The sequence below is a fragment of the Ranitomeya imitator genome, chromosome 8, assembly GCF_032444005.1.
Source record: "Ranitomeya imitator isolate aRanImi1 chromosome 8, aRanImi1.pri, whole genome shotgun sequence".
Lineage (NCBI taxonomy): Eukaryota > Metazoa > Chordata > Amphibia > Anura > Dendrobatidae > Ranitomeya > Ranitomeya imitator.
Genome location: NC_091289.1, coordinates 140,596,328 through 140,623,834, shown reverse-complemented (window position 1 = coordinate 140,623,834; position 27,507 = coordinate 140,596,328). Strand labels below are relative to the sequence as shown.

Here is a 27,507-nt window from a genome sequence, read left to right as displayed (position 1 = left end):
TATTATTTTTTTAACATTTTTTTTCAACTTTTTTTTTTACTTTTGCCATGCTTCAATAGCCTCCATGGGAGGCTAGAAGCAGGCACAGCACGATCGGCTCTGCTACATAGCAGCGATCTGCTGATCGCTGCTATGTAGCAGAAATAGAGGTGTGCTGTGAGCGCCGACCACAGGGTGGCGCTCACAGCCACCGGTCATCAGTAACCATAGAGGTCTCAAGGACCTCTATGGTTACAATGGAGACGCATCGCCGACCCCCGATCATGTGACGGGGGTCGGCGATGACGTCATTTCCGTCCGCCCGGCTGGATGCGGTAGTTAAATGCCGCTGTCTGCGTTTGACAGCGGCATTTAACTAGTTAATAGGTGCGGGCAGATCACGATTCTGCCCGCGCCTATTACGGGCACATGTCAGCTGTTCAAAACAGCTGACATGTCCCGGCTTTGGTGCGGGCTCACCGCGGAGCCCTGCATCAAAGCAGGGGATCTGACCTCGGACGTACTATCCCGTCCGAGGTCAGATAGGGGTTAATAGGTCTAGGAAGATAGGAAGATGACGTCATAGAACATGAAAATCCTGACGTGGAACACAACAGAGGGAAGCAGACCTAGGAGAAGAGAGCGAAGCCTGGGATACCCAGGCCAGGTGAAAGTCCTAAAAATGTTATAAAGGTAATTATTGAGACTTCTCCACACTACCAAAGGCTTTCATACACATTAGATGAAATTAATCCAGTCCCACCAAAATCTCCACCATCTGATGTGGCTGGAGGCCTTCTGACACTGCTCTAACACATGATGTAATTGGAGAGAAGGATCGAGCTGTTTGAATTCCCATTTCCTATCCTGGTTGGCCTTCTCTTTTCTCATCTATAAAAAGACATGAACACTTTTCTCAGCCGAGCGCTCCTGTCTATGGGGGAGTCAGGAGAGATAGCTTTTTGCCAAATGAGGACATAGCTTTTCAACTAACAATTATTTCATGTGTATGACTAGTTTAAGGGGCATCCAGAAGGTCAAAACTGCCTGATCTTCTGCTGAGCTAAGCTGAAAACAGGGACTAATAGTACTAGAGCTCTCTGATATCATCTTGTTGTCAAAGGATGCATCAAAAAAATATTTTGGAAATAAAATACCTATAAAATAAATGGTCACATGACAAAATAGTAATTATAATTCACTTGGATTAGTGTAATCTGTGTTCGCAAATTGGCTATTAGTACAAAGTCTTTGAATTGAAGCCAGATACGTGCAATGTGTAAGGCCAGGGGACCTGAAAGCAAACAATAGACGGGCACAGATTGTTATGAGCAAGGTTTCCTTTATGCCTGTGCCACACAGTCTGTACATTGCAAAATAGGAAATGCTCTGATGAAAAGCTTAATCGTAAAAATGGCCTTCTTTTCACCAACCACTCTCAAAGGAAACAAGATCCAGAAGGTCAACCTGTTACTGCTGATGTGGACTGCTGATGGACATATTGTTTGCAGCCTGTGATGAAACAGGCATTACATACTGGTACATTCTTTTGGCGTCTGGAAAACGTAGAAGATCTTGACCATTTGATAATTCTGGCCAGAAACTGTCCAGAATCTGGTTGATAGAAGTCAATGTGGGATTGACTATTCAGGAAAGTGCAGAAACGTTAACTTTAGAATGCTTCTAATTTTGCAAAGTGATAGACAAAGAAGAACTCAATGTAGTAGGATCATAAATTAGGACTCTTGGAAGAGCAATACAGGATTACAATATAGGCTGCTTACTCATGACTTACTAGGAAGATTGAGCATCAGGTTAAAAATAAATCTTCTGCCATTGTAAAGGCAATCAAAAGTAAATCTAATCTCCCTTCCAAATTGTTCTCTGCAAATACACTAAAATATGTGTACACACAATTCATCTGATATTGCAACACATTCATCCGTTCATAGCATTGTTTTATGATGTACAGACTCTGTGTTCTCCCTCATCATCAACCCGTGATGACAGCGTTTACTCACTTGCAATGTCCGGGAAGTGTGCGCTGAGGCTTCACCCGGCTGATGATCACAGCAAATTGATGCCATATGGGATAAAGATGTAGGATGCTAATATTACTCAAATTCAGCTAGACAGGAAAAAATGTTCACATATGCGAACTTTATAGTGAAAGCATTGCCAAATTACTGCAGAAGAAATGTCAGCAACAAACTTACAGGAAAATTAAGGCACAGAGGAGTTTCACTGCAAACTCAAGTTGACATATGGAACACAATGTGCAAAAACAAAATTATCAAAAAGGTATGACTGCATTACATGAAGAAGGTTATGCTGCGGCTAAAAACCACTGCAGCTCTGGGCCACTGCAGTCTTTCCATTGTATTCTTGCACAATTACTCAATCTTGCAGACAACCTGCTATTTCACCTGGAAGATTAGGTGATTGTGCAAGGAAACAGGGCATGCAGACTAAAGGTACCATTACACTAAGTGACTTAACAACGATCACGACCAGCGATACGACCTGGCCGTGATCATTGGTAAGTCGTTGTGTGGTCGCTGGGGAGCTGTCACACAGACAGCTCTCCAGCGACCAACGATCAGGGGAACGACTTCGGCATCGTTGAAACTGTCTTCAACGATGCCGAAGTCCCTGGGTAACCAGGGTAAACATCGGGTTACTAAGTGCCGGGCCGCGCTTAGTAACCTGATATTTACACTGGCTACCATTGTAAAAGTAAAAAAAACAAACCACTACATACTCACATTCTGATGTCTGTCACGTCCCCCGCCGTCAGCTTCCCTGCACTTTCTGTGTCAGCGTTGGCAGTAACAGCAGTGACGTCACCGCTGTGCTCTGCTTTATGGCCGGCGCTGACACAGTCAGTGCAGGGAAGCTAACGCCGGGGGACGTGACAGACATCAGAATGTGAGTATGTAGTGGTTTTTTTTTTTACTTTTACAATGGTAACCAGGGTAAATATCGGGTTACTAAGCGCGGCCCTGCACTTAGTAACCCGATATTTACCCTGGTTACAAGTGAACACATCGCTGGATCAGCGTCACACACGCCGATCCAGCGATGACAGCGGGTGATCAGCGTCCAAAAAAAGGTCCTGATCATTCCTCAATGACCAACGATCTCCCAGCAGGGGCCTGATCGTTGGTCGCTGTCACACATAACGATATCGTTATGTGTGAAGGTACTTTAAGGCTATGTGCACACGGTCAGGTTTTTTCGTGTTTTTTTCGCGATAAAAACGCTATAAAAACTCATTAAAAACACATACATTATGCATCCTATCATTTAGAATACATTCTGCATGTTTTGTGCACATGATGCGTTTTTTTCTGCGAAAAAAACATATCGCGGTAAAAAAGCAGCATGTTCATTAATTTTGCGGATTTTCTGCGCTTTTCCCGCTATTCTATGCATTTGGGGAAAAACGCACAAAAAATGCACCAAAAACGCATCATAAACGCGTCAAAAACGCATGAAAAAACGCGAAAAAAACGCATGCAGATTTCTGGCAGAAATGTCCTGTTTTTTTCAGGAAAATTTCTGCAAGAAATTCTGACGTGTGCACATACCCTAAATGGATCTCTGACAACCTAAAGTAAAATAAATATTTGATTTTTCCAATTATTGTCATTTTCTCGGTCCCCAGCCCCTTTTCCATAGTGATCGTACCGGAACAGACCACTTTCGGACACCGCACTCCTGTGATTCGTACTGATAGAAAAGTGGTAGAAACATGAACACTAGCTTGCGCTTCTACGGGTCCATCAACCGCACTTCATGAAGTTTATCCATATAAAGAAATATAGGACTTTATCTTCATGGATCGGATGAGTGCTGCAATTCCTCATTTTCTTCTTTATTGTTTATCACATGCATGCTAAGACTGTGCACCACCCTGAAGAGATCCTTACAGGAGGTTTATGAACCACACCGGACTTTATTCACACTCATAAAAAGCTTTAAATTTGGTGCCCCCATCACTCCTTTGGAAATTACTATTATTATCATTATTATGTTATAGCTACCTGGTTAACAGCTTAATCATAAATCTTAGCGTACCCTTGGTCTCGACACAGCTGAGCGTTACAAGATGGTTCTATATGTTGTGTACCCCCTTAGAAGGTTGAGCCAAGTCATGTAAATGTCCTCCACTAGAATATCGGGTTATGTTTTTGGAGCTGGAGTTCACGTCATGTAATGTGGATATGTTTAAATATACCATCATTTGAATGTAATCTCCTATGACACAGGAAAGATATAAAAATATATAAATACTAGATGGCAGCCCGATTCTAAAGAATCGGGAGTCTAGAATCCATATATACTTTATTTATTCAAATGTAAGAATAATACAATTAATAAATAATAGTAAGAAAGAACAAAAATAATAGGCAGTATATGGAGAAAACACCAAACAAAAGTTCAAAATTGGTGTGAAAATGTCACTGAACCACTTCACAACTAAATATATATAGTTTTGGTAAATGGTATTATCATTTTTTTGACGAAATTCGGCAGGAGCTTGAAGAGCAACGTCACTGGGCCCGCCTCCACGCAGTAGAAACTTGCTGTGAGGTAAAAATTCAAAAATCACACCAAAATGGCGGGCGGAGTGTGTCACAGTACGGCACGTTTCTGATTGGTCGCTCGCAGCAGGCGGCAACCAATCAGACACTGGACACTGTTGACGTCACTTATCTCCGGACATTAGCTCCGGACATTAGCTCCGGACAAAGCCACGGAAGTTGGCACAAATTGCAGGAAGTAGTATTCTAGGCAATTATATATTAGATTTGTACCGTGTTAACCAGTAGATGTTCCATAAAGATGTGGTACATTCTGGTATCCTCCATTTTAACACTAGGACTACTGGACTCGTGACCCCGCCTAGAACTACTGAAAGGAGTCATTTTGACTCCTTGCTTGTTTTCGTTTATTTTTAGAGTTTCATTTGTGGTTATTTATTAATAATTATATTTTTGTAATGTATTATTATTGTGAGATCCGACAGTAATGCTTTTGATTGTTTTTTTTCTGCTTTTCTTATTTTTCTACAGAAAATAACAATAATTATAATAGACGTTTTTCAAACATTTTTTTTTATTCAAGTGCACACATATAAACAACAACTGAAGAACAAAAAGCAGAGAAAATGTAGGTGGAGGAGCATAAAAATGAAAATATGGCGCAGAATTCACCTTCTAAACATTTGGTGTTTCACATTTTAGGCATTGCCTTTGATTTATGGCAGTACATTGCCCACACAAAGACTTACCACAAGTCTTACAATTGCCGACAGATCTATTTTTCTTGCACTTTTCTTTCATCTGGCAAAATTTTGTTTGAACCATCACTTCTGAACATGTAGAAACTTGGGACGTGGAACCCTTTTCCCTATCTGTGACATAAGGACCACTCAACTCTCTCACAAGCGTTTGCAAAAATGCCTTGCGTGACATTTTTTGGTGGGTAATCTCCTTGAATATTATACATGCATTTATACCCGCAAAGTCTAAGGCATTTTCAAATGCATGAACAGGCCATCTCCTTGTGGATGTTCGTGTGGTATATTTTCGTGCTATCTGATCCACTACATCTACTCCATATTTTGTTTCATTGTAAAACTTTACCGTTTCTGGAGTTTTTTTAGCGGAATCAGACGCAACAACAACATCTGGATGGACGGAACTCAAAATGACAACATTTTTGTTGGGCTTTCCTTGATATACTGTAAGTGTAAAATTGTCTTCATTTCTAAACACTTTAGTGTTGTACAATTCCTCTTTCATGGATTTTATTTCTTTAGGCACTTCTCGCCTTATCTTATTCAGTGTTCCCACGATGGTTGTTCCTTTGCTTTTTAGCTGTTTAGCTAATTTTAATGAAGTAAAATAATTATCGGTTGTAACATTGCGACCTTTTTTCAAAAACGGGTCCAATAACTTCATTACCACATGGTCAGCTAAACGGTCCTCAGCATGGCGTGTGTCATCTTTGCCTAGATAAGGGAAGCCATTTGCCAGATATTTGCTCTCCTTATTAACAGCTAGCCAATATTTGTGGCCATATTTATCTGGTTTGGAAGGCATGTACTGCGTGAATGGACACCTAGTTTTGCTTGGGAAAAGTTGCTCATGCACCGTTATGTATGGGCCAGGTTTGTAACACCAATACAATTTTCAATAAACCTGTCCCACACAGTAGAAAATAGAGCAAACTTGTCCGTTTGCAGTCTCTCCGATCGAGTAGATTTCTCATCAAATCTGAGAAACCTCATAATTTCAACAAAGCGGTCCCTAGACATTGTCGCTTTGCAAAACGGTATTCCCCAGTCATTACACCAAATACTGCTAATCGAGTGACGGTTCGTGCCAGATATTCCACGAGCATAGAATATCGCAATGAATGCATCTAGCTCCTCATCAGATAGAGTAAACTGTAAATTATTGTTCCTGCATGCTTCTGCAAGCGTACAGTTCTTTATATGTGTCAATATATATGAATCAAAAAATAAACGCCATGCGCTCAAAGGACTATCGATAATGATATTTCTTCTGGCGTATCCTGTAGGACCAGGTGCTTCTCGAAGAATATTTTGGCTGTCACGCCTACCAGGCAAGTGTTGTCCAATTTCAACAGGTTTCCATTGAATACCATCCGCTGAAACTAGTATTCCTTCAGATTCGCCTTCTCTGGTGTTTGTTGTTGCATTACCTTCACCACCATCGTTATCTGTTGTTCTTTCATTTCTGGGACGTTTTGCTGATTTTTTCTGTCCACGACCAGGAGGATGGTCACGAGGCAACATAACTGCATGAGCCCGATCCCCAGTTGATGTGCTTGGAATATCTGGAAAAAAGTTGATGAATATTTAGAATTTTTGTTTTGTAAGGGTCCATGCACACTGGCTGGATTAGCGGCGGAATATCCGACCGGATATTCTCACCACAATCCGGCCCGTACCTGCCCGCTCAGGTACAGAGCGGAGTTTCATACCTGAAGCTCCGCTCCGAACCCCGGGCTGGAGCCGCTGTCTGGGACGGAGCCGTGCTCGCGCGTAAGCAAGCGCTGCTCTGTCCCTGACAGCGGCTCCAGCCCGGGGTTCGGAGCGGAGCTTCAGGCATGAGCGGGCAGGTACGGCCTGTATTGCGGCAAGAATATCCAGATGGCTATTCAGCCAGAATTCTGCTAGTGTGCACAGGCCCTAACTCAGTGTGTGGAAGAACAAATAAATACACATAACTACTTACCTTCTGGATTTGTTCCTTCTGAGTCTTCAGATTCACTTGATATGTTCTGAGGAATGAAATCTTCATCACTGTCAGAATCAAATACATGTTCCTGCAATTCGGATTCCGATTCATCCTCCGGTATGGATTTCAAAGTAGCCAGAATATCCTGAGGCTTTATCAAACGTCTTCTCTCCATATTCCTCACAAATTCCATAATTCTATATAGTTCCCTGCTGAAAAATAGAAATGAAATGAAAACTAAAAGAAATAATAACTGTTCTGCCACCTTCAAAAGTAGGTGGGCTGAATCAGTTGACAGACAGCTAAACTATTTCATAACAATTCATACCTGTATGAGTCTTCAGAGCTCGTATGTCTGCGTCTGTTCTCTTTGTCTCTTCAGCTGAACTGAAAGTAAAGTTACTATCCAGAATACTGTCTCCTGCTAGGACCTTAGGGTACCGTCACACAGTGCAATTTTCATCGCTACAACGGTACGATCCGTGACGCTCCAACATCGTAACAATATCGCTCCAGCGTCGTAGACTGCTGTCACACTTTGCAATCTACGACGCTGGAGTGATAATTTCATGACGTATGTGCGATGTAGAAGCCGTTGGTTACTATGCGCACATCGTATACGATATATGTTACACCATGCGATCATGCCGCCACAGCAGGACACTAGACGACGAAAGAAAGTTTCAAACGATCTGCTACGACGTACGATTCTCAGCGAGGTCCCTGATCGCAGGAGCGTGTCAGACACTGCGATATCGTAACTATATCGCTCGAACGTCACGAATCGTGCCGTCGTAGCGATCAAAATTGCACTGTGTGACGGTACCCTTAGAAAAACACCACCCTTCATTAGCATAAGATAAGAGCCTAGAGTAAACAAGCTATTTTGTTCAGCATTACACAGTAATACAAGCAGGTAAAACACAAGGAAAATGTGAAAAGTTGACATGTAAATTGAACTACATCTATATGAACATCAGGGTAAATAAGACAGAGTGAAAAAATTATGCACAAAACTTTATAGCAACATTTAGTGACAAAAGGACCTCAAAATATAGTAGGGAGTCAAAATGACTGCCTTCAGTAGTTCTTGGTAAATTTTGAAAAAAACGCGCAAATTTTTTACCAAAATTATTTATTCTCACAAAATCTTATTTCACATCATATTTGAGGAAAAGTCACCGAGTTTCAAGCCGGAATTCTGAAAAATGTAGTCACAGAAGAGAAATAAAAAACGAAAGGAGTCAAAATGACTCCATCAGTAGTTCTAGTGTTAAACAATTAACCACCATTAAAAAGGTATCAACCGCTGAGGACTCTCAATTCTAAATATTTTTCTATCTCTTATGACAGATTCTCATTTCATTTTTGCACAGCCATCATCTTGTTAATATGACACCAAAATATAAGGTAAGCGACTAAAGTAAATTATCAACAGTTTAGGTGCGTAATGTTTAAATGATACGCTTCATGAAGTAGCGTTAAGACTTTATATCCACTTCTGGCTAGTACAGACCATTAACGGTGATACAGGAGGCTAAGAGGACACTTGACAAAACGGCGGTGCGGTGTGCTACTGACAGTTGGCTCAGCAGAATACATGGCCAAAACCAGCAGCCCATCAGCTAATGCTTTCCTGCTGAAAGGTTCATAACTAAACATTTACACAGGCGACACTGCAGTTCCCATTCATGAGCAAACAGACTCACGTACGGCTGAAGAACCCCCTGACGTGAAATCGAACGGAGCTAGATGATTTCTGTCTTGAGCTTGGACGACACCATAGGTCATTCAATAACTAAAAAATAGATTAAATATCTGCTTGGAGCAATAATTCTGCTGACCTAAAATAACCTTTGTTCTCACCGAACAATCCTACTTAGCATCAGCGTATTTGCCATAGATTCCTTGGATGACTCACCACGAACCGTATGTAAGATGTTGTGGGTTATACGTTCTTTTAAATTCCTGCTTCATACAACTGCAATCATATTGTTCTGGGCTTTTTCTTGAAATAGATTTTTCTGTTCAGTAAGAATTGATCTCCAAATGCTTAAAATGTAAAACTAAAAAACTCTTGCAACAAACATTGTTGAAAATAAGTACCGTATATACTCGAGTATAAGCCGACCCGAGTATAAGCCGACCCCCCTAATTTTGCCACAAAAAACTGGGAAAACTTATTGACTCGAGTATAAGCCTAGGGTGGAAATGCAGCAGCTACTGGTGAATTTCAAAAATAAAAATAGATGCTCCATACTGTTCATTATGGCCCCATAGCTGTGCCATATAGTGCTCTGCACCGTTCATTATTGCCCCATAGCTGTGCCATATAGTTCTCTGCACCGTTCATTATTGCCCCATAGCTGTGCCATATAGTGCTCTGCACCGTTCATTATTGTCCCATAGCTGTGCCATATAGTGCCCTGCTCCGTTCATTATTGCCCCATAGCTGCCATATAGTACTCTGCGCCATTCATTATTGCCCCATAGCTGTGCCATATAGTGCTCTGCGTCGTTCATTATGGCCCCATAGCTGTGCCATATAGTGCTCTGCACCGTTCATTATTGCCCCATAGCTGCCATATAGTGCTCTGCGCCGTTCATTATTGCCCCATAGCTGTGCCATATAGTGCTCTGCGCCGTTCATTATTGCCCCATAGCTGTGCCATATAGTGCTCTGCACCGTTCATTATTGCCCCATAGCTGCCATATAGTGCTCTGCGCCGTTCATTATTGCCCCATAGCTGTGCCATATAGTGCTCTGCACCGTTCATTGTTGCCCCATAGCTGTGCCATATAGTGCTCTGCACCGTTCATTATTGCCCCATAGCTGTGCCATATAGTGCTCTGCGCCGTTCATTATTGCCCCATAGCTGTGCCATATAAAGCTGTGCCATTGCTGCTGCAATAAGAAAAAAATGCCATACTCACCTCGCTGCTTGCAGCTCCCGGCGTCTCGTCCCGGCGTCTCTCCGCACTGACTGATCAGGCAGAGGGCGCCACGCACACTATATGCGTCATCGCGCTCTCTGACCTGCACACTCAGAGCAAGAGGACGCGAAGACAGAGCGGCGCCCGGCGTGTGGAACGGGGACAGGTGAATATTACATACTTACCTGCTCCCGGCGTCCCGCTCCCTCTGCCTGTCACACGGTCTTCGGTGCCGCAGCCTCTTCCTCTATCAGCGGTCACCGGCACCGCTGATTAGAGAAATGAATATGCGGCTCCACCCCTATGGGAGGTGGAGCCGCATATTCATGTCTCTAATCAGCGGTCCCACGTGACCGCTGAACAGGGGAAGAGCTGCAGCACCGAAGACCGTGTGACGGGCAGAGGGAGCGTCAGGACCGCTGGGACTAGGTGAGTATGCCTCAGCGCCCTCTCCCCCTCACCCGCCGACCCTGCCGCCCACCGTGACTCGAGTATAAGCCGAGAGGGGCACTTTCAGCCCAAAATTTTGGGCTGAAAATCTCGGCTTATACTCGAGTATATACGGTATTTAATGCACTGCCGATTTTGCAAGTTTTCCCACCTACAGCCCTGAAACCTGAAAGATCTAGAGAAGATCTGTATGGAGGAGTGGGCCAAAATCCCTGCTGCAGAGTGTGCAAACTTGGTAAAGAACTACAGGAAATGTCTGACCTCTGTAATTACAAACAAAGGTTTCTGCACCAAATATTAAATTATTTTCTACTGTATCAAATACCTATTTCATGCAATAAAATGCAAATTATGTAAAAATCATACAAATGTGATTTTTCACATTTTTTTTCAAATTCTGTCTTTCACAGATTAAATTTACCTACAATAAAAATTACAGACCTCTCTATTCTTTGTAGGTGGAAAAACTTACAAAATCGGCAGTGTATCAAATACTTATTTTCCCCACTGTACTTATTTTACCAGTAATGCTCCATTCATATGCATCAGCTTTCCCATCTTCCCTGCTTACAAAAAGAATATATATGATGTGCAACATCCATGACCTGTGTACAGAGTCCCATCTGGGTGCAGTATTGAAGTCGTACCATCAGTGACAATTTGCAAACGTCTGTAGTGAATGACTGGATGGTCTATCTTTCCAATACTTAAGGCCCCTTCACATTAAGCGACGCTGCAGCGATACCGACAACGATCCGGATCGCTGCAGCGTCGCTGTTTGGTCGCTGGAGAGCTGTCACACAGACAGCTCTCCAGCGACCAACGATGCCGGTAACCAGGGTAAACAACGGGTAACTAAGCGCAGGGCCGCGCTTAGTAACCCGATGTTTACCCTGGTTACCTTCCTAAAAGTAAAAAAACAAACAGTACATACTTACCTAACGCTGTCTGTCCTCCAGCGCTGTGCTCTGCACTCCTCCTGTACTGTCTGTGTGAGCACAGCGGCCGGAAAGCAGAGCAGTGACGTCACCGCTCTGCTTTCCGGCTGACCGACGCTCACAGCCAGTGCAGGAGGAGTGCAGAGCACAGCGCTGGAGGACAGACAGCGTTAGGTAAGTATGTACTGTTTTTTTTTTTACTTTTAGGAAGGTAACCAGGGTAAACATCGGGTTACTAAGCGCGGCCCTGCGCTTAGTTACCCGATGTTTACCCTGGTTACCAGTGAAGACATCGCTGGATCGGTGTCACATACGCCGATCCAGTGATGTCCACGGGAGATCCAGCGACGAAATAAAGTTCTGGACTTTCTTCAGCGACCAACGATCTCCCAGCAGGGGCCTGATCGTTGGTCGCTGTCACACATAACGATTTTATTAACGATATCGTTGCTACGTCACAAAAAGCAACGATATCGTTAACAATATCGTTATGTGTGAAGGTACCTTTAGGTTGTACAACTTTCAGAGAATGAAACCATAGAGGAAATGGTTTGATAAAGGTGCATTTACACTGCATGAATAGCGTTCAATGTAAATGCTTGTTACCCAATAATCAGGCAGCATTAACGCTCTGCTAATTATCTAGCCAAAGAGCGAAACATTATTGTGTCCAGTAATTACCGTATTTTGCGGATTATAAGATGCACCGGATTATAAGACGCACCCCAAATTTTGAGGAGAAAAATAGGAAAAAACCCTTTTTTAATAAAATGGTAGTGTTTCTTACAATCCATGCGTCTTATTAATTACCAGGGGTGGTGGCTGCGGTGAAGCGGGGTCCCAAGGTCGCTGCTGGAGGAGGCAAGAGTGGAGCGTTGCTGCAGCCCGCCGGCTGGGATGAGGGGGTGTTCGGATGTACGCTGCTGCAGGTGTTCAGTGGTGTGGGGGCTCTGCCGACAATTTTTGAAAGCCAAGAGCCCCCGCACTTACATGGTTTCCTATGTGGTGGACTCTGGGAAAATGGCTGCCGGGGGCGGTGCCTGCGCAGATGGAGATCTTGGCACCAAGATCTCGGGAGATGAGATTATCCGAACACCCCCTCATCCCAGCCTGCTGCACCCAAATTTTTTGGGAAAAAAGTGTGTCTTATAATCCAAAAAATATGGTAGCAGGCCAGAAAATCCTTGCTTAAAATGGTTCATTCTTGACTGCGCATCAGCCTGTGTAAACAAGACATGTGCTGGTGAGAACAATGGCAGCCTGTGCGCACAGAACGATCTATTGCCGATTGTTCTGTGTTAAATGAAAGCGCTATCAGCCAGTTTAAACAGGCTATTAAATGATCACTAGTTGTCTTTTATGTAGCCAATCGGAGGTCATTTAAAGTCACAGGTCAGCCAGAGTACATGAGCCTTAAGGATTTGACTCATACATACAAAGAAAAAAAGGGAACAGTAAAATGCATCCACATGATATTATAAATTAAGTATAATAGTGGTCTGCTGATTATTTGGCAACCTTCGTGTTGCTTTAGGCCAATCTTTTGTCCCATTGCCCAACAGGAATGTTTTTAGTCATCCTTTTGTGGGAGATATGCAAATACATAGATATGTTGAGAGAGAACTAGTTTAGTCATCTGAATTGCTTTGTACACTTTAGATGCCCCTATTCAGGGGCTTAACCTCAGGGCCCCCTCACAGAGCCTGCCGTGGATGAGTGCCACCAACACTATGTGAAATGGTGGTGGACATAAGATCCATTCAATGTCATTCTATGATCCTATTTGCAATAAAAAAATAAATAAAAGCTTGACTTCTGTAAACAGCATCACCTCAAGGTCACCAAACTGTTCTTCACATTAATTCTCATTAAAATGTGCTTTATTTTTTAATATAAAGTAATACAATTCATGAAAGCTTTACTAGTTCGCTGCTTTAAAATAATAGAAAAAAATCTGCAGCATTTGATGAATACTCTTCGAAAGAAGGATGTGGGTGAGTTGGAAGTAGATTACAGACATTTCAGGGAGGATTAGGATTTGTGAATTAAAGCCATGGGAATTGTGCAGATCTATAGAGTCTTTCAGGTATGGTAATAAGCAGTCTTTCCATACCAAGATTTGCCTGTATTTTGGGGTTTTTATTGAGTTACCATGGACTTCAGCAAGGCATTTCTTGCTATGTAATATACCATGACTAATTTGGAGACATAATTGCAGTTGGGTAACAGTATTCTTTGGATTTTGTTTTTTACCTAATTATTTATATTTATTGTAGTTTCAGAAAGGGTTTGTTTACGGACCCGAAACGCGTAAACGAAGACTACTAGAAGCACGACCACCAGCGTGGAACTACTCGTTCTATATAGCAGAGCGGTCAGCTAAATGTCTGCCTCCTAACCACTCTCCAATCTCCATGCAGAAGACGTGACCACAGCATCTTACAAAACTACGGGCATTCATTGGTGGTGTGACATACAGAAACCACTCTGGTGAGCACCTCTCTCACCCCCCCATTTTACCAGCATAATACAATACTATAGAAAAAGGGGGGAGGGAAAAAACCCAAACGACAACCATAGGTCTATTAAAACTTTTGCGTGAGCCTAGGTTTGCATGTGGCGAGTTTTGCATGTGGCGAATTTTGTGTGTGGCAAGTTTTGAGCGACGACTTTTGTGTTTTGACTTTTATGTGGCGAGGTTGGTGTATCTGTGGTTAAATGTGTGCTGAGGGTGGTATATGTGTTCAAGCACGTGGCAGTGTGTGGCGCATTTTGTGTGTGTGTTCATATCCCCGTGTGTAGTGAGTATCCCATGTCGGGGCCCACCTTAGCAACTATACGGTATATACTCTTTGGCGCCATCGCTGTGACTCTTTAAGTCCCCCTTGTTCACATCTGGCAGCTGTCAATTTGCCTCCAACACTTTTCCTTTCACTTTTCCCATTATGTAGATAGGGGCAAAATTGTTTGGTGAATTGGAATGCGCGGGTTTAAAATTTCGCCTCACAACATAGCCTATGACGCTCTCGGGGTCCAGATGTGCGACTGTGCAAAATTTTGTGGCTGTAGCTGCGACGGTGCAGATGCCAATCCCGGACATACACACACACACACACACACATTCATCTTTATATATTAAACTAGCTGAAGAGCCCGGCGTTGCCTGGGCATAGTAAATATCTGTGGTTAGTTATAGCACCTCACTTCTCTTATTTTCCCATCACACCTCTCATTTTCCCAATCACATCTTTCATTTTCCCCCTCACATCTCTCATTTTCTCCCTCACTCCTCTCATTCCCCCCTAACACTTGTCATTTCAACCTCACATCTGTCATTTTCTGATCACTCCACTATTTTTCCTCACTCCTCTCATTTTGCACTCACACCTCTTCATTTTCACCTCACACCTCTCATTTTCACCTCATCACCTCAGTATATACATATACATGTTTGTCATCTCCCTTATATATAGTATACATCTGTATGTCATCTCCTGTATATAGCATATACCTGTATGTCATCTCCCCTGTATATAGTATATACCTGCTGTGTGTCATCTCCCCTATATATAGTATATACCTGAATGTCATCTCCTTCTATATATAGTATATACCTGTATGTCATCTCCTCCTGTATATAGTATATACCTGTGTGTCATCTCCCCTGTATATAGTATATATCTGAGTGTCATCTCCTCCTGCATATAGTATATACCTGCATGTCATCTTCTATATATAGCATATATCTGTATGTCATCTCCTCCTGTATATAGTATATACCTGTGTGTCATCTCCCCTGTATATAGTATATATCTGAGTGTCATCTCCTCCTGCATATAGTATATACCTGCATGTCATCTTCTATATATAGCATATACCTGTATGTCATCTCCTCCTGTATATAGTATATACCTGTATGTCATCTCCTCCTGTATATATATGTACCTATATGTCATCTCCTCCTCTATATAGTATATACCTGTGTGTCATCTCTCCTGTATATAGTATATATCTGTGTGTCATCTCCCCTGTATATAGTATATACCTGTGTGTCATCTCCTCCTGTATTAGACCTCGTTCACACGTTATTTGCTCAGTATTTTTACCTCAGTATTTGTAAGCTAAATTGGCAGCCTGATAAATCCCCAGCCAACAGGAAGCCCTCCCCCTGGCAGTATATATTAGCTCACACATACACATAATAGACAGGTCATGTGACTGACAGCTGCCGTATTTCCTATATGGTGCAATTGTTGTAGTTTGTCTGCTTATTAATCAGATTTTTATTTTTGAAGGATAATACCAGACTTGTGTGTGTTTTAGGGCGAGTTTCGTTTGTCAAGTTGTGTGTGTTGAGTTGCGTGTGGCGACATGCATGTAGCGACTTTTGTGAGATGAGTTTTGTGTAGCAACATGCGTGCAGCAACTTTTTGTGTGTCGAGTTGCATGTGACAGGTTAGTGTAGCAAGTTGTGTGCAGCAAGGTTTTGCGCATGGAGAGTTTTGCGCGTTGCGAGTATTATGTGTGGTGCCTTTTGAGTATGTGCAAGTTTTGTGTGAGGCAACTTTTGCATGTGTTGCAACTTTTGTGCATGTGGCAATTTTTCAGCGTGTGCAAGTTTTGCGTGTGGCGAGTTTTCCATGAGGTGAGTTTTGCACCTGTGGCGAGTTTTGCGTGAGCCTAGTTTTTGCATGTGGCGAGTTTTGCGCGTGGCGAGTTTTGAGCAGCGACTTTTGTGTTTCGACATTTATGTGGCGAGGTTGGTGTATGTGTGGTGAAATGTGTGCTGAGGGTAATATGTGTTCAAGCACGTGGTAGTGTGTGGCGCATTTTGTGTGTGTTCATATCCCCGTGTGTGGTGAGTATCCCATGTCGAGGCCCCACCTTAGCAACTGTACGGTATATACTCTTTGGCGCCATCGCTCTCATTCTTTAAGTCCCCCTTGTTCACATCTGGCAGCTGTCAATTTGCCACCTACACTTTTCCTTTCATTTTTTCCCATTATGTAGATAGGGGCAAAATTGTTTGGTGAATTGGAAAGTGCGGGGTTAATATTTCACCTCACAACATAGCCTATGACGCTCTCAGGGTCCAGACGTGTGACTGTGCAAAATTTTGTTGCTGTAGCTGCGACGCTTCCAACACTTTTCCTTTCACTTTTTCCCCATTATGTAGATAGGGGCAAAATTGTTTGGTGAATTGGAACGCGCGGGGTTAAAACTTCACCTCACAACGAAGCCTATGACGCTCTCAGGGTCCAGACGTGTGACTGTGCAAAATTTTGTTTCTGTAGCTGCGACGCCTCCAACACTTTTCCTTTCACTTTTTTCCCCATTATGTAGATAGGGGCAAAATTGTTTGGTGAATTGGAAAGCGCGGGGTTAATATTTCACCTCACAACATAGCCTATGACGCTCTCGGGGTCCAGACATGTGACTGTGCAAAATTTTGTTGCTGTAGCTACGACGCTTCCAACACTTTTCCTTTCACTTTTTTCCCCATTATGTAGATAGGGGCAAAATTGTTTGGTGAATTGGAAAGCGCGGGGTTAAAATTTCACCTCACAACATAGCCTATGACGCTCTCGGGGTCCAGACATGTGACTGTGCAAAATTTTGTGGCTGTAGCTGCGACGCTTCCAACACTTTTCCTTTCACTTTTTTCCCCATTATGTAGATAGGGGCAAAATTGTTTGGTGAATTGGAACGCGCGGGGTTAATATTTCACCTCACAACGTAGCCTATGACGCTCTCAGGGTCCAGACGTGTGACTGTGCAAAATTTTGTTGCTGTAGCTGCGACGCTTCCAACACTTTTCCTTTCACTTTTTTCCCCATTATGTAGATAGGGGCAAAATTGTTTGGTTAATTGGAACGCGCGGGGTTAAAATTTCGCCTCACAATATAGCCTATGACGCTCTCGGGGTCCAGACGTGTGGCTGTGCAAAATTTTGTGGCTGTCGCTGCGACGGTGCAGATGCCAATCCCGGACATACACACACACACACACACACACATTCAGCTTTATATATTACACTAGCTGAAGAGCCCGGCGTTGCCTGGGCATAGTAAATATCTGTGGTTAGTTATAGCACCTCACTTCTCTTATTTTCCCATCACGCCTCTCATTTTCCCAATCACATCTTTCATTTTCCCCCTCACATCTCTCATTTTCTCCCTCACTCCTCTCATTCCCCCCTAACACTTGTCATTTCAACCTCACATCTGTCATTTTCTGATCACTCCACTATTTTTCCTCACTCCTTTCATTTTGCACTCACACCTTTTCATTTTCACCTCACACCTCTCATTTTCACCTCATCACCTCAGTATATACATGTTTGTCATCTCCCTTATATATAGTATACATCTGTATGTCATCTCCTGTATATAGTATATACCTGTATGTCATCTCCCCTGTATATAGTATATACCTGCTGTGTGTCATCTCCCCTATATATAGTATATACCTGAATGTCATCTCCTTCTATATATAGTATATACCTGTATGTCATCTCCTCCTGTATATAATATATACCTGTGTGTCATCTCCCCTGTATATAGTATATATCTGAGTGTCATCTCCTCCTGCATATAGTATATACCTGCATGTCATCTTCTATATATAGCATATACCTGTATGTCATCTCCTCCTGTATATAGTATATACCTGTGTGTCATCTCCCCTGTATATAGTATATATCTGAGTGTCATCTCCTCCTGCATATAGTATATACCTGCATGTCATCTTCTATATATAGCATATACCTGTATGTCATCTCCTCCTGTATATAGTATATACCTGTATGTCATCTCCTCCTGTATATATATGTACCTATATGTCATCTCCTCCTCTATATAGTATATACCTGTGTGTCATCTCTCCTGTATATAGTATATATCTGTGTGTCATCTCCCCTGTATATAGTATATACCTGTGTGTCATCTCCTCCTGTATTAGACCTCGTTCACACATTATTTGCTCAGTATTTTTACCTCAGTATCTGTAAGCTAAATTGGCAGCCTGATAAATCCCCAGCCAACAGGAAGCCCTCCCCCTGGCAGTATATATTAGCTCACACATACACATAATAGACAGGTCATGTGACTGACAGCTGCCGTATTTCCTATATGGTGCAACTGTTGTAGTTTGTCTGCTTATTAATCATATTTTTATTTTTGAAGGATAATACCAGACTTGTGTGTGTTTTAGGGCGAGTTTCGTTTGTCACATTGTGTGTGTTGAGTTGCGTGTGGCTACATGCATGTAGCGACTTTTGTGAGATGAGTTTTGTGTAGCAACATGCGTGTAGCAACTTTTTGTGTGTCGAGTTGCATGTGACAGGTTAGTGTAGCAAGTTGTGTGCAGCAAGTTTTGCGCATGGCGAGTTTTGCGCGTTGCGAGTATTATGTGTGGTGCCTTTTGAGTATGTGCAAGTTTTGTGTGAGGCAACTTTTGCATGTGTTGCAACTTTTGTGCATGTGGCAATTTTTCCGCGTGTGCAAGTTTTGCGTGTGGCGAGTTTTTCATGAGGAGAATTTTGCACTTGTGGCGAGTTTTGCAAGAGCCTAGTTTTTGCATGTGGCGAGTTCTGCGCGTGGCGAGTTTTGAGTGGCGACTTTTGTGTTTTGACTTTTATGTGGCGAGGTTGGTGTATTTGTGGTGAAATGTGTGCTGAGGGTAATATGTGTTCAAGCACGTGGTAGTGTGTGGCGCATTTTGTGTGTGTTCATATCCCCGTGTGTGGTGAGTATCCCATGTCGAGGCCCCACCTTAGCAATTGTACGGTATATACTCTTTGGCGCCATCGCTCTCATTCTTTAAGTCCCCCTTGTTCACATCTGGCAGCTGTCAATTTGCCTCCTACACTTTTCCTTTCATTTTTTCCCATTATGTAGATAGGGGCAAAATTGTTTGGTGAATTGGAAAGCGCGGGGTTAAAATTTCACCTCACAACGAAGCCTATGATGCTCTCAGGGTCCAGACGTGTGACTGTGCAAAATTTTGTGGCTGTAGCTGCGACGCTTCCAACACTTTTCCTTTCACTTTTTCCCTATTATGTAGATAGGGGCAAAATTGTTTGGTGAATTGGAAAGCGCGGGGTTAATATTTCACCTCACAACGTAGCCTATGACGCTCTCAGGGTCCAGACGTGTGACTGTGCAAAATTTTGTTGCTGTAGCTGCGACGCTTCCAACACTTTTCCTTTCACTTTTTTCCCCATTATGTAGATAGGGGCAAAATTGTTTGGTGAATTGGAACGCGCGGAGTTAAAATTTCGCCTCACAATATAGCCTATGACGCTCTCGGGGTCCAGACGTGTGGCTGTGCAAAATTTTGTGGCTGTAGCTGCGACGGTGCAGATGCCAATCCCGGACATACACACACACATACACACATACACACATTCAGCTTTATATAGTAGACTAGCTGAAGAGACCGGCGTTGCCTGGGCATAGTAAATATCTGTGGTTAGTTATAGCACCTCACTTCTCTTATTTTCCCATCACGCCTCTCATTTTCCCAATCACATCTTTCATTTTCCCCCTCACATCTCTCATTTTCTCCCTCATACCTCTCATTTTCTCCCACTCCTCTCATTCCCCCCTAACACTTGTCATTTCAACCTCACATCTGTCATTTTCTGATCACTCCACTATTTTTCCTCACTCCTTTCATTTTGCACTCACACCTTTTCATTTTCACCTCACACCTCTCATTTTCACCTCATCACCTCAGTATATACATGTTTGTCATCTCCCTTATATATAGTATACATCTGTATGTCATCTCCTGTATATAGTATATACCTGTATGTCATCTCCCCTGTATATAGTATATACCTGCTGTGTGTCATCTCCCCTATATATAGTATATACCTGAACGTCATCTCCTTCTATATATAGTATATACCTGTATGTCATCTCCTCCTGTATATAGTATACACCTGTGTGTCATCTCCCCTGTATATAGTATATATCTGAGTGTCATCTCCTCCTGCATATGGTATATACCTGCATGTCATCTTCTATATATAGCATATACCTGTATGTCATCTCCTCCTGTATATAGTATATACCTGTGTGTCATCTCCCCTGTATATAGTATATATCTGAGTGTCATCTCCTCCTGCATATAGTATATACCTGCATGTCATCTTCTATATATAGCATATACCTGTATGTCATCTCCTCCTGTATATAGTATATACCTGTATGTCATCTCCTCCTGTATATATATGTACCTATATGTCATCTCCTCCTCTATATAGTATATACCTGTGTGTCATCTCTCCTGTATATAGTATATATCTGTGTGTCATCTCCCCTGTATATAGTATATACCTGTGTGTCATCTCCTCCTGTATTAGACCTCAATCACACATTATTTGCTCAGTATTTTTACCTCAGTATCTGTAAGCTAAATTGGCAGCCTGATAAATCCCCAGCCAACAGGAAGCCCTCCCCCTGGCAGTATATATTAGCTCACACATACACATAATAGACAGGTCATGTGACTGACAGCTGCCGTATTTCCTATATGGTGCAATTGTTGTAGTTTGTCTGCTTATTAATCATATTTTTATTTTTGAAGGATAATACCAGACTTGTGTGTGTTTTAGGGCGAGTTTCGTTTGTCAGGTTGTGTGTGTTGAGTTGCGTGTGGCTACATGCATGTAGCGACTTTTGTGAGATGAGTTTTGTGTAGCAACATGCGTGTAGCAACTTTTTGTGTGTCGAGTTGCATGTGACAGGTTAGTGTAGCAAGTTGTGTGCAGCAAGTTTTGCGCATGGCGAGTTTTGCGCGTTGCGAGTATTATGTGTGGTGCCTTTTGAGTATGTGCAAGTTTTGTGTGAGGCAACTTTTGCATGTGTTGCAACTTTTGTGCATGTGGCAATTTTTCCGCGTGTGCAAGTTTTGCGTGAGGCGAGTTTTTCATGAGGAGAATTTTGCACTTGTGGCGAGTTTTGCAAGAGCCTAGTTTTTGCATGTGGCGAGTTCTGCGCGTGGCGAGTTTTGAGTGGCGACTTTTGTGTTTTGACTTTTATGTGGCGAGGTTGGTGTATTTGTGGTGAAATGTGTGCTGAGGGTAATATGTGTTCAAGCACGTGGTAGTGTGTGGCGCATTTTGTGTGTGTTCATATCCCCGTGTGTGGTGAGTATACCATGTCGAGGCCCCACCTTAGCAACTGTACGGTATATACTCTTTGGCGCCATCGCTCTCATTCTTTAAGTCCCCCTTGTTCACATCTGGCAGCTGTCAATTTGCCTCCTACACTTTTCCTTTCATTTTTTCCCATTATGTAGATAGGGGCAAAATTGTTTGTTGAATTGGAAAGCGCGGGGTTAAAATTTCACCTCACAACGAAGCTTATGACGCTCTCAGGGTCCAGACGTGTGACTGTGCAAAATTTTGTTTCTGTAGCTGCGACGCCTCCAACACTTTTCCTTTCACTTTTTCCCCATTATGTAGATAGGGGCAAAATTGTTTGGTGAATTGGGAAGCGCGGGGTTAATATTTCACCTCACAACGTAGCCTATGACGCTCTCAGGGTCCAGACGTGTGACTGTGCAAAATTTTGTTGCTGTAGCTGCGACCCTTACAACACTTTTCCTTTCACTTTTTTCCCCATTATGTAGATAGGGGCAAAATTGTTTGGTGAATTGGAACGCGCGGGGTTAAAATTTCGCCTCACAATATAGCCTATGACGCTCTCGAGGTCCAGACGTGTGACTGTGCAAAATTTTGTGGCTGTAGCTGCGACGGTGCAGATGCCAATCCCGGACATACACACACACATACACACACACACATTCAGCTTTATATTGTAGACTAGCTGAAGAGCCCGGCGTTGCCTGGGCAAAGTAAATATCTGTGGTTAGTTATAGCACGTCACTTCTCTTATTTTCCCATCACGCCTCTCATTTTTCCCCTCACATCTCTCATTTTCTCCCTCACACCTCTCATTTTCTCCCTCACTCCTCTCATTCCCCCCTAACACTTGTCATTTCGACCTCACATCTGTCATTTTCCTATCACTACACTATTTTCCCTCACTCCTCTCATTTTGCACTCACACCTTTTCATTTTCACCTCACACCTCTCATTTTCACCTCAGTATATACATGTTTGTAATCTCCCTTATATATAGTATACACCTGTATGTCATCTCCTGTATATAGTATATACCTGTATGTCATCTCCCCTGTATATAGTATATACCTGCTGTGTGTCATCTCCCCTGTATATAGTATATACCTGTATGTCATCTCCTATATATAGTATATACCTGTATGTCATCTCCTCCTATATATAGTATATACCTGTATGTCATCTCCTCTTGTATATAGTATATACCTGTAGGTAATCTGCTCCTGTATATAGTATATACCTGTGTGTCATCTCCTCCTGCATTTAGTATATACCTGTATGTCATCTCCTCCTGTATATAGTATGTACCTGTATGTCATCTCCTCCTCTATATAGTATATACCTGTGTGTTATCTCTCCTGTATATAGTATATATCTGTGTGTCATCTCCCCTGTATATAGTATATACCTGTGTGATCTCCTGTATTAGACCTCGTTAACACGTTATTTGCTCAGTCTTTTTACCTCAGTATTTGTAAGATAAATTGGCAGCCTGATATATCCCCAGCCAACAGGAAGCCCTCCCCCAGGCAGTATATATTAGCTCACACATACACATAATAGACAGGTCATGTGACTGACAGCTGCTGTCTTTCCTATATGGTACATTTGTTGCTCTTGTAGTTTGTCTGCTTATTAATCAGATTTTTATTTTTGAAGGCTAATACCAGACTTGTGTGTGTTTTAGGGCGAGTTTCGTTTGTCAAGTTGTGTGTGTTGAGTTGTGTGTGGCGACATGCATGTAGCGACTTTTGTGAGATGAGTTTTGTGTGTCAACATGCGTGTAGCAACTTTTTGTGTGTCGAGTTGCATGTAACAGGTTAGTGTAGCAAGTTGTGTGCAGCAAGTTTTGCGCATGGCGAGTTTTGCGCGTGGTGAGTTTTATGTCTGGTGCCTTTTGAGTATGTGCAAGTTTTGTGTGAGGCAACTTTTGCATGTGTTGCAAATTTTGTGCATATGGCAATTTTTCCGCGTGTGCAAGTTTTGCATGTGGCGAGTTTTCCATGAGGTGGGTTTTGCACTTGTGGCGAGTTTTGCGTGAGCCTAGTTTTTGCATGTGGCGAGTTTTGCGCGTGGCGAGTTTTGAGTGGCGACTTTTGTGTTTCGACTTTTATGTGGCGAGGTTGGTGTATGTGTGGTGAAATGTGTGCTGAGGGTGGTATATGTGTTCAAGCACGTGGTAGTGTGTGGCGCATTTTGTGTGTGTGTTCATATCCCCATGTGTGGTGAGTGTCTCATGTCGGGGCCCCACCTTAGCAACTGATCGGTATATACTCTTTTGCGCCATCGCTCTCATTCTTTAAGTCCCCCTTGTTCACATCTGGCAGCTGTCAATTCGCCTCCAACACTTTTCCTTTCACTTTTCCCCATTATGTAGATAGGGGAAAAATAGTTTGGTGAATTGGAAAGCACGGAGTTAAAATTTCACCTCACAACATAGCTTATGACGTTCTCAGGGTCCAGACATGTGACTGTGCAAAATTTTGTGGCTGTAGCTGCGACGCCTCCAACACTTTTCATTTCACTTTTTCCCCATTATGTAGATAGGGGCAAAATTGTTTGGTGAATTGGAAAGCGCGGGGTTAAAATTTCACCTCACAACGAAGCCTATGACGCTCTCAGGGTCCAGACGTGTGACTGTGCAAAATTTTGTTGCTGTAGCTGCGATGCTTCCAACACTTTTCCTTTCACTTTTTTCCCCATTATGTAGATAGGGGCAAAATTGTTTGGTGAATTGGAAAGCGCGGGGTTAAAATTTCACCTCACAACGTAGCCTATGATGCTCTCGGGGTCCAGACATGTGACTGTGCAAAATTTTGTTGCTGTAGCTGCGATGCTTCCAACACTTTTCCTTTCACTTTTTTCCCCATTATGTAGATAGGGGCAAAATTGTTTGGTGAATTGGAACGCGCGGGGTTAAAATTTCGCTTCACAATATAGCCTATGACGCTCTCGGGGTCCAGACGTGTGACTGTGCAAAATTTTGTGGCTGTAGCTCCGACGGTGCAGATGCCAATCCCGGACATACACACATACACACATACACACATACACACATTCAGCTTTATATAGTAGATGTATGGAAGTAAAACCTGGAAGATAAAGAATCAAGACAGAAGAAGAATCAACGCCTTCCAAATGTGATGCAGGAGAAGGATGCTATCAATACCATGGGTGGCAAGAAGGACAAACAAATACATTTTGGAACAAATTAAACAATCATGTCACTAGAAGCAAGGATCACCAAGCTACGACTTGCCTACTTTGGACACGTCATACGAAGAGAGCAATCACTTAAGAAGGGCATCATGGTCGGAAGAATAGAAGGAACAGGGTGAAGAGGAAGTCCAGCAACCCGATGGCTTGATACTATCAAGATAATGGAGGAGAAGATCCTGGAGGACCTATCTAGGCATGCACAAAATCGATCTTCCAATTAAACGTTCATCCATCATGTCGCCATGGCTCGAAATCTAGCTGAAAGCCGGTAATAATAATAATAATAATAATAATAAAGATAACAATAGCCACAACCTCTATAGTATACCCAAGATCAGGACATTGCTGAAGCCTCTATAGATGAATTGATATCTATTGTTGCTATATTCATGGTATCTCATGTGACAGAAGTTGTGTCTTGCAACCAAATATCTTGCTTTCAGCTATTATGCAGTGCTAGAAAAGAGCAGGCGCTAGCGCTGCCTTATCCATACACTGGAAATGGTTTGGAAGATGTTCCTAAGTGCCATTTTGACATAGTGACAGCATATTTTAAGTAACCTAAACTCTCTCACTATTTCCTTTCCATGGTTTTGTATTATTTGCCATCTTTTCTAAACATTCTTTTCATATGACATTTTCACATTCCCCTGTCTCAGGATTGTCCAAACTGTATTCTCAGGAGACATAAAAAAGTCAAACTAATTATGTACACCTACCCTTTCATTAGTAATCTCTTCATGAGTATTCACTATCTGTTTTTTTTTTTTTTTTTTTGTAGAACAGCAATCTTAAAGGACTACTCCAGAGATCTGGCCTGTCCTGCAAAAATTACATGTTGTCAGTTATTTACTTTCCCACAAAAGCATACAGTATATCCAAGAAATGGCTGAATACAAGTGTTATGACTATGATCCTAAAGAGGACATCCCACTACATTCTGAAATTGTTTGATTTGTGAGACACACCGCTAGAATCGTCATCAGTCCCAACAATGTGGATGTGTTACTTGCTCAATGAGTAGGTGTTTTAGACTCCTTCTCTTTGCCTTTTAGATGAAGGGAGAATCTGAGCTGCACTTGTGAAAATGTTGAGGGAAGTATTAAGGGTTTGGCTATTTCTTTAAAATTGATGGTATATCCTTTATACACCCTATTAAATAGGATGTTTGAGACTTATGTATTGGTGAACTATCTGATGTGTCCCCAACCAATCAGCTGAAATCTGCTTCGGTGCCGGACATATGCAAGTAGGAACACTGCAACGGGATATCAGATGAGGTTCCAAGGGTATTCGAGGAACACGCTTTTCTACCTCAATATGTGAGGACAAGCTCTTTAAAGGGATTCTGTCAGTACAGAATGACTGTTCAGGCCAAGCAGAGAAAACTGTGATTCTATCAAATCTACTGCATACAATATACTAAGTGAGAAATCACTTGAAGCAAGGTTTCTATCCCTACATCAGGGATGGACATTTCATTGGTGCAACCTGTGCGATTGCACAAAGACCAAGAGGTAAGGGGGCCCAATTCCATTTCCAAAGCAGGTGGAATTGTTCATTATGAGGAGCTATTAGGCTGTAAAGGGTCCATATACTGTTCTTGCACAGGGGCCCTCTTTTGTCTGTGTATGCCAGTGCACTATGTCATGCTGCTGTCAGATTACATAGCAAAAACCTGCTGACAGATCCCCCTACATGACCGGCCACACAATGATGCACCAAGCATCTGTGTTTGGATTGGACAATCATTCTGTGCTGATAGAATCCCTTTATTGATAGGTCGGTATGGCCAAATACCAGGAACCCCATCCTACAGCTGTTTGAAGGGGTCATAACGCTCCTGCCAGTGCAGCCTTGCTTTCTATTCTTTGTTCTCTACTGTGCAATGAAATACATATAGTAGTATCTGTTCTAGCATTACAGCTTTGTCCACTCATTCTCTTGAACAATTGATTGACTCCAACTGAACTAATATTGACAACGTAACCTAAGAAGTAAACAATCCTCTTGCGGTTCCTTTTGCTTATTTAAAGGAACCACTACTCTCTGCAGCAAAATTTATTATTCTACCAACCATTATTTGTTTGGATGGTTTTATCCGATAGCTTCATTTGATGGCATACAAAGAAGAGAGGCGGCACCAAAGAAAAACAAAAACAAAATGGCCCTAATGCTGGAGCCAAGTTTCGACACTAAGACCTAAAGGGACTATTGATTATCCCTCGCACACTCTCTTTTCAAGGACGCTTCAGTCCACTCTTCGCTTGCTAATTTCACTGTCATTTCTCTGGAGAGGAGAGCCATGCACGGGCTCCGGGCACCCAGTAACATAGTAACATAGTAACATAGTAACATAGTTAGTAAGGCCGAAAAAAGACATTTGTCCATCCAGTTCAGCCTATATTCCATCATAATAAATCCCCAGATCTACGTCCTTCTACAGAACCTAATAATTGTATGATACAATATTGTTCTGCTCCAGGAAGACATCCAGGCCTCTCTTGAACCCCTCGACTGAGTTCGCCATCACCACCTCCTCAGGCAAGCAATTCCAGAT

General features: G+C 42.5%; 2 protein-coding genes across 2 annotated transcripts in view; both read right to left on the bottom strand.

Annotated features, from left to right (window-relative positions):
- Positions 1-27,507, bottom strand: part of LOC138648002 (regulator of G-protein signaling 5-like) — a 152,776-nt gene that overhangs the window by 109,959 nt on the left and 15,310 nt on the right. The window lies entirely within an intron of this gene.
- On the bottom strand, positions 5,688-7,428 carry LOC138647341 (uncharacterized). Its single transcript, XM_069736281.1, has 2 exons — positions 7,251-7,428; positions 5,688-6,849 (listed from the first exon to the last, which is right to left on the bottom strand). The coding sequence occupies exons 1-2, from the start codon at positions 7,426-7,428 to the stop codon at positions 6,143-6,145; spliced, it is 885 nt and encodes a 294-aa protein (XP_069592382.1). The 3' UTR covers positions 5,688-6,142.

Coding starts and splice junctions, on each gene's coding strand:
- LOC138647341 (XM_069736281.1), bottom strand. CDS start 7,428: ATGGAGAGAAGACGTTTGATAAAGCCTCAGGATATTCTGGCTACTTTG. Junction 6,850..7,250: donor AGAAGGAACAAATCCAGAAG/GTAAGTAGTTAT, acceptor ACTTTTTTCCAG/ATATTCCAAGCACATCAACT.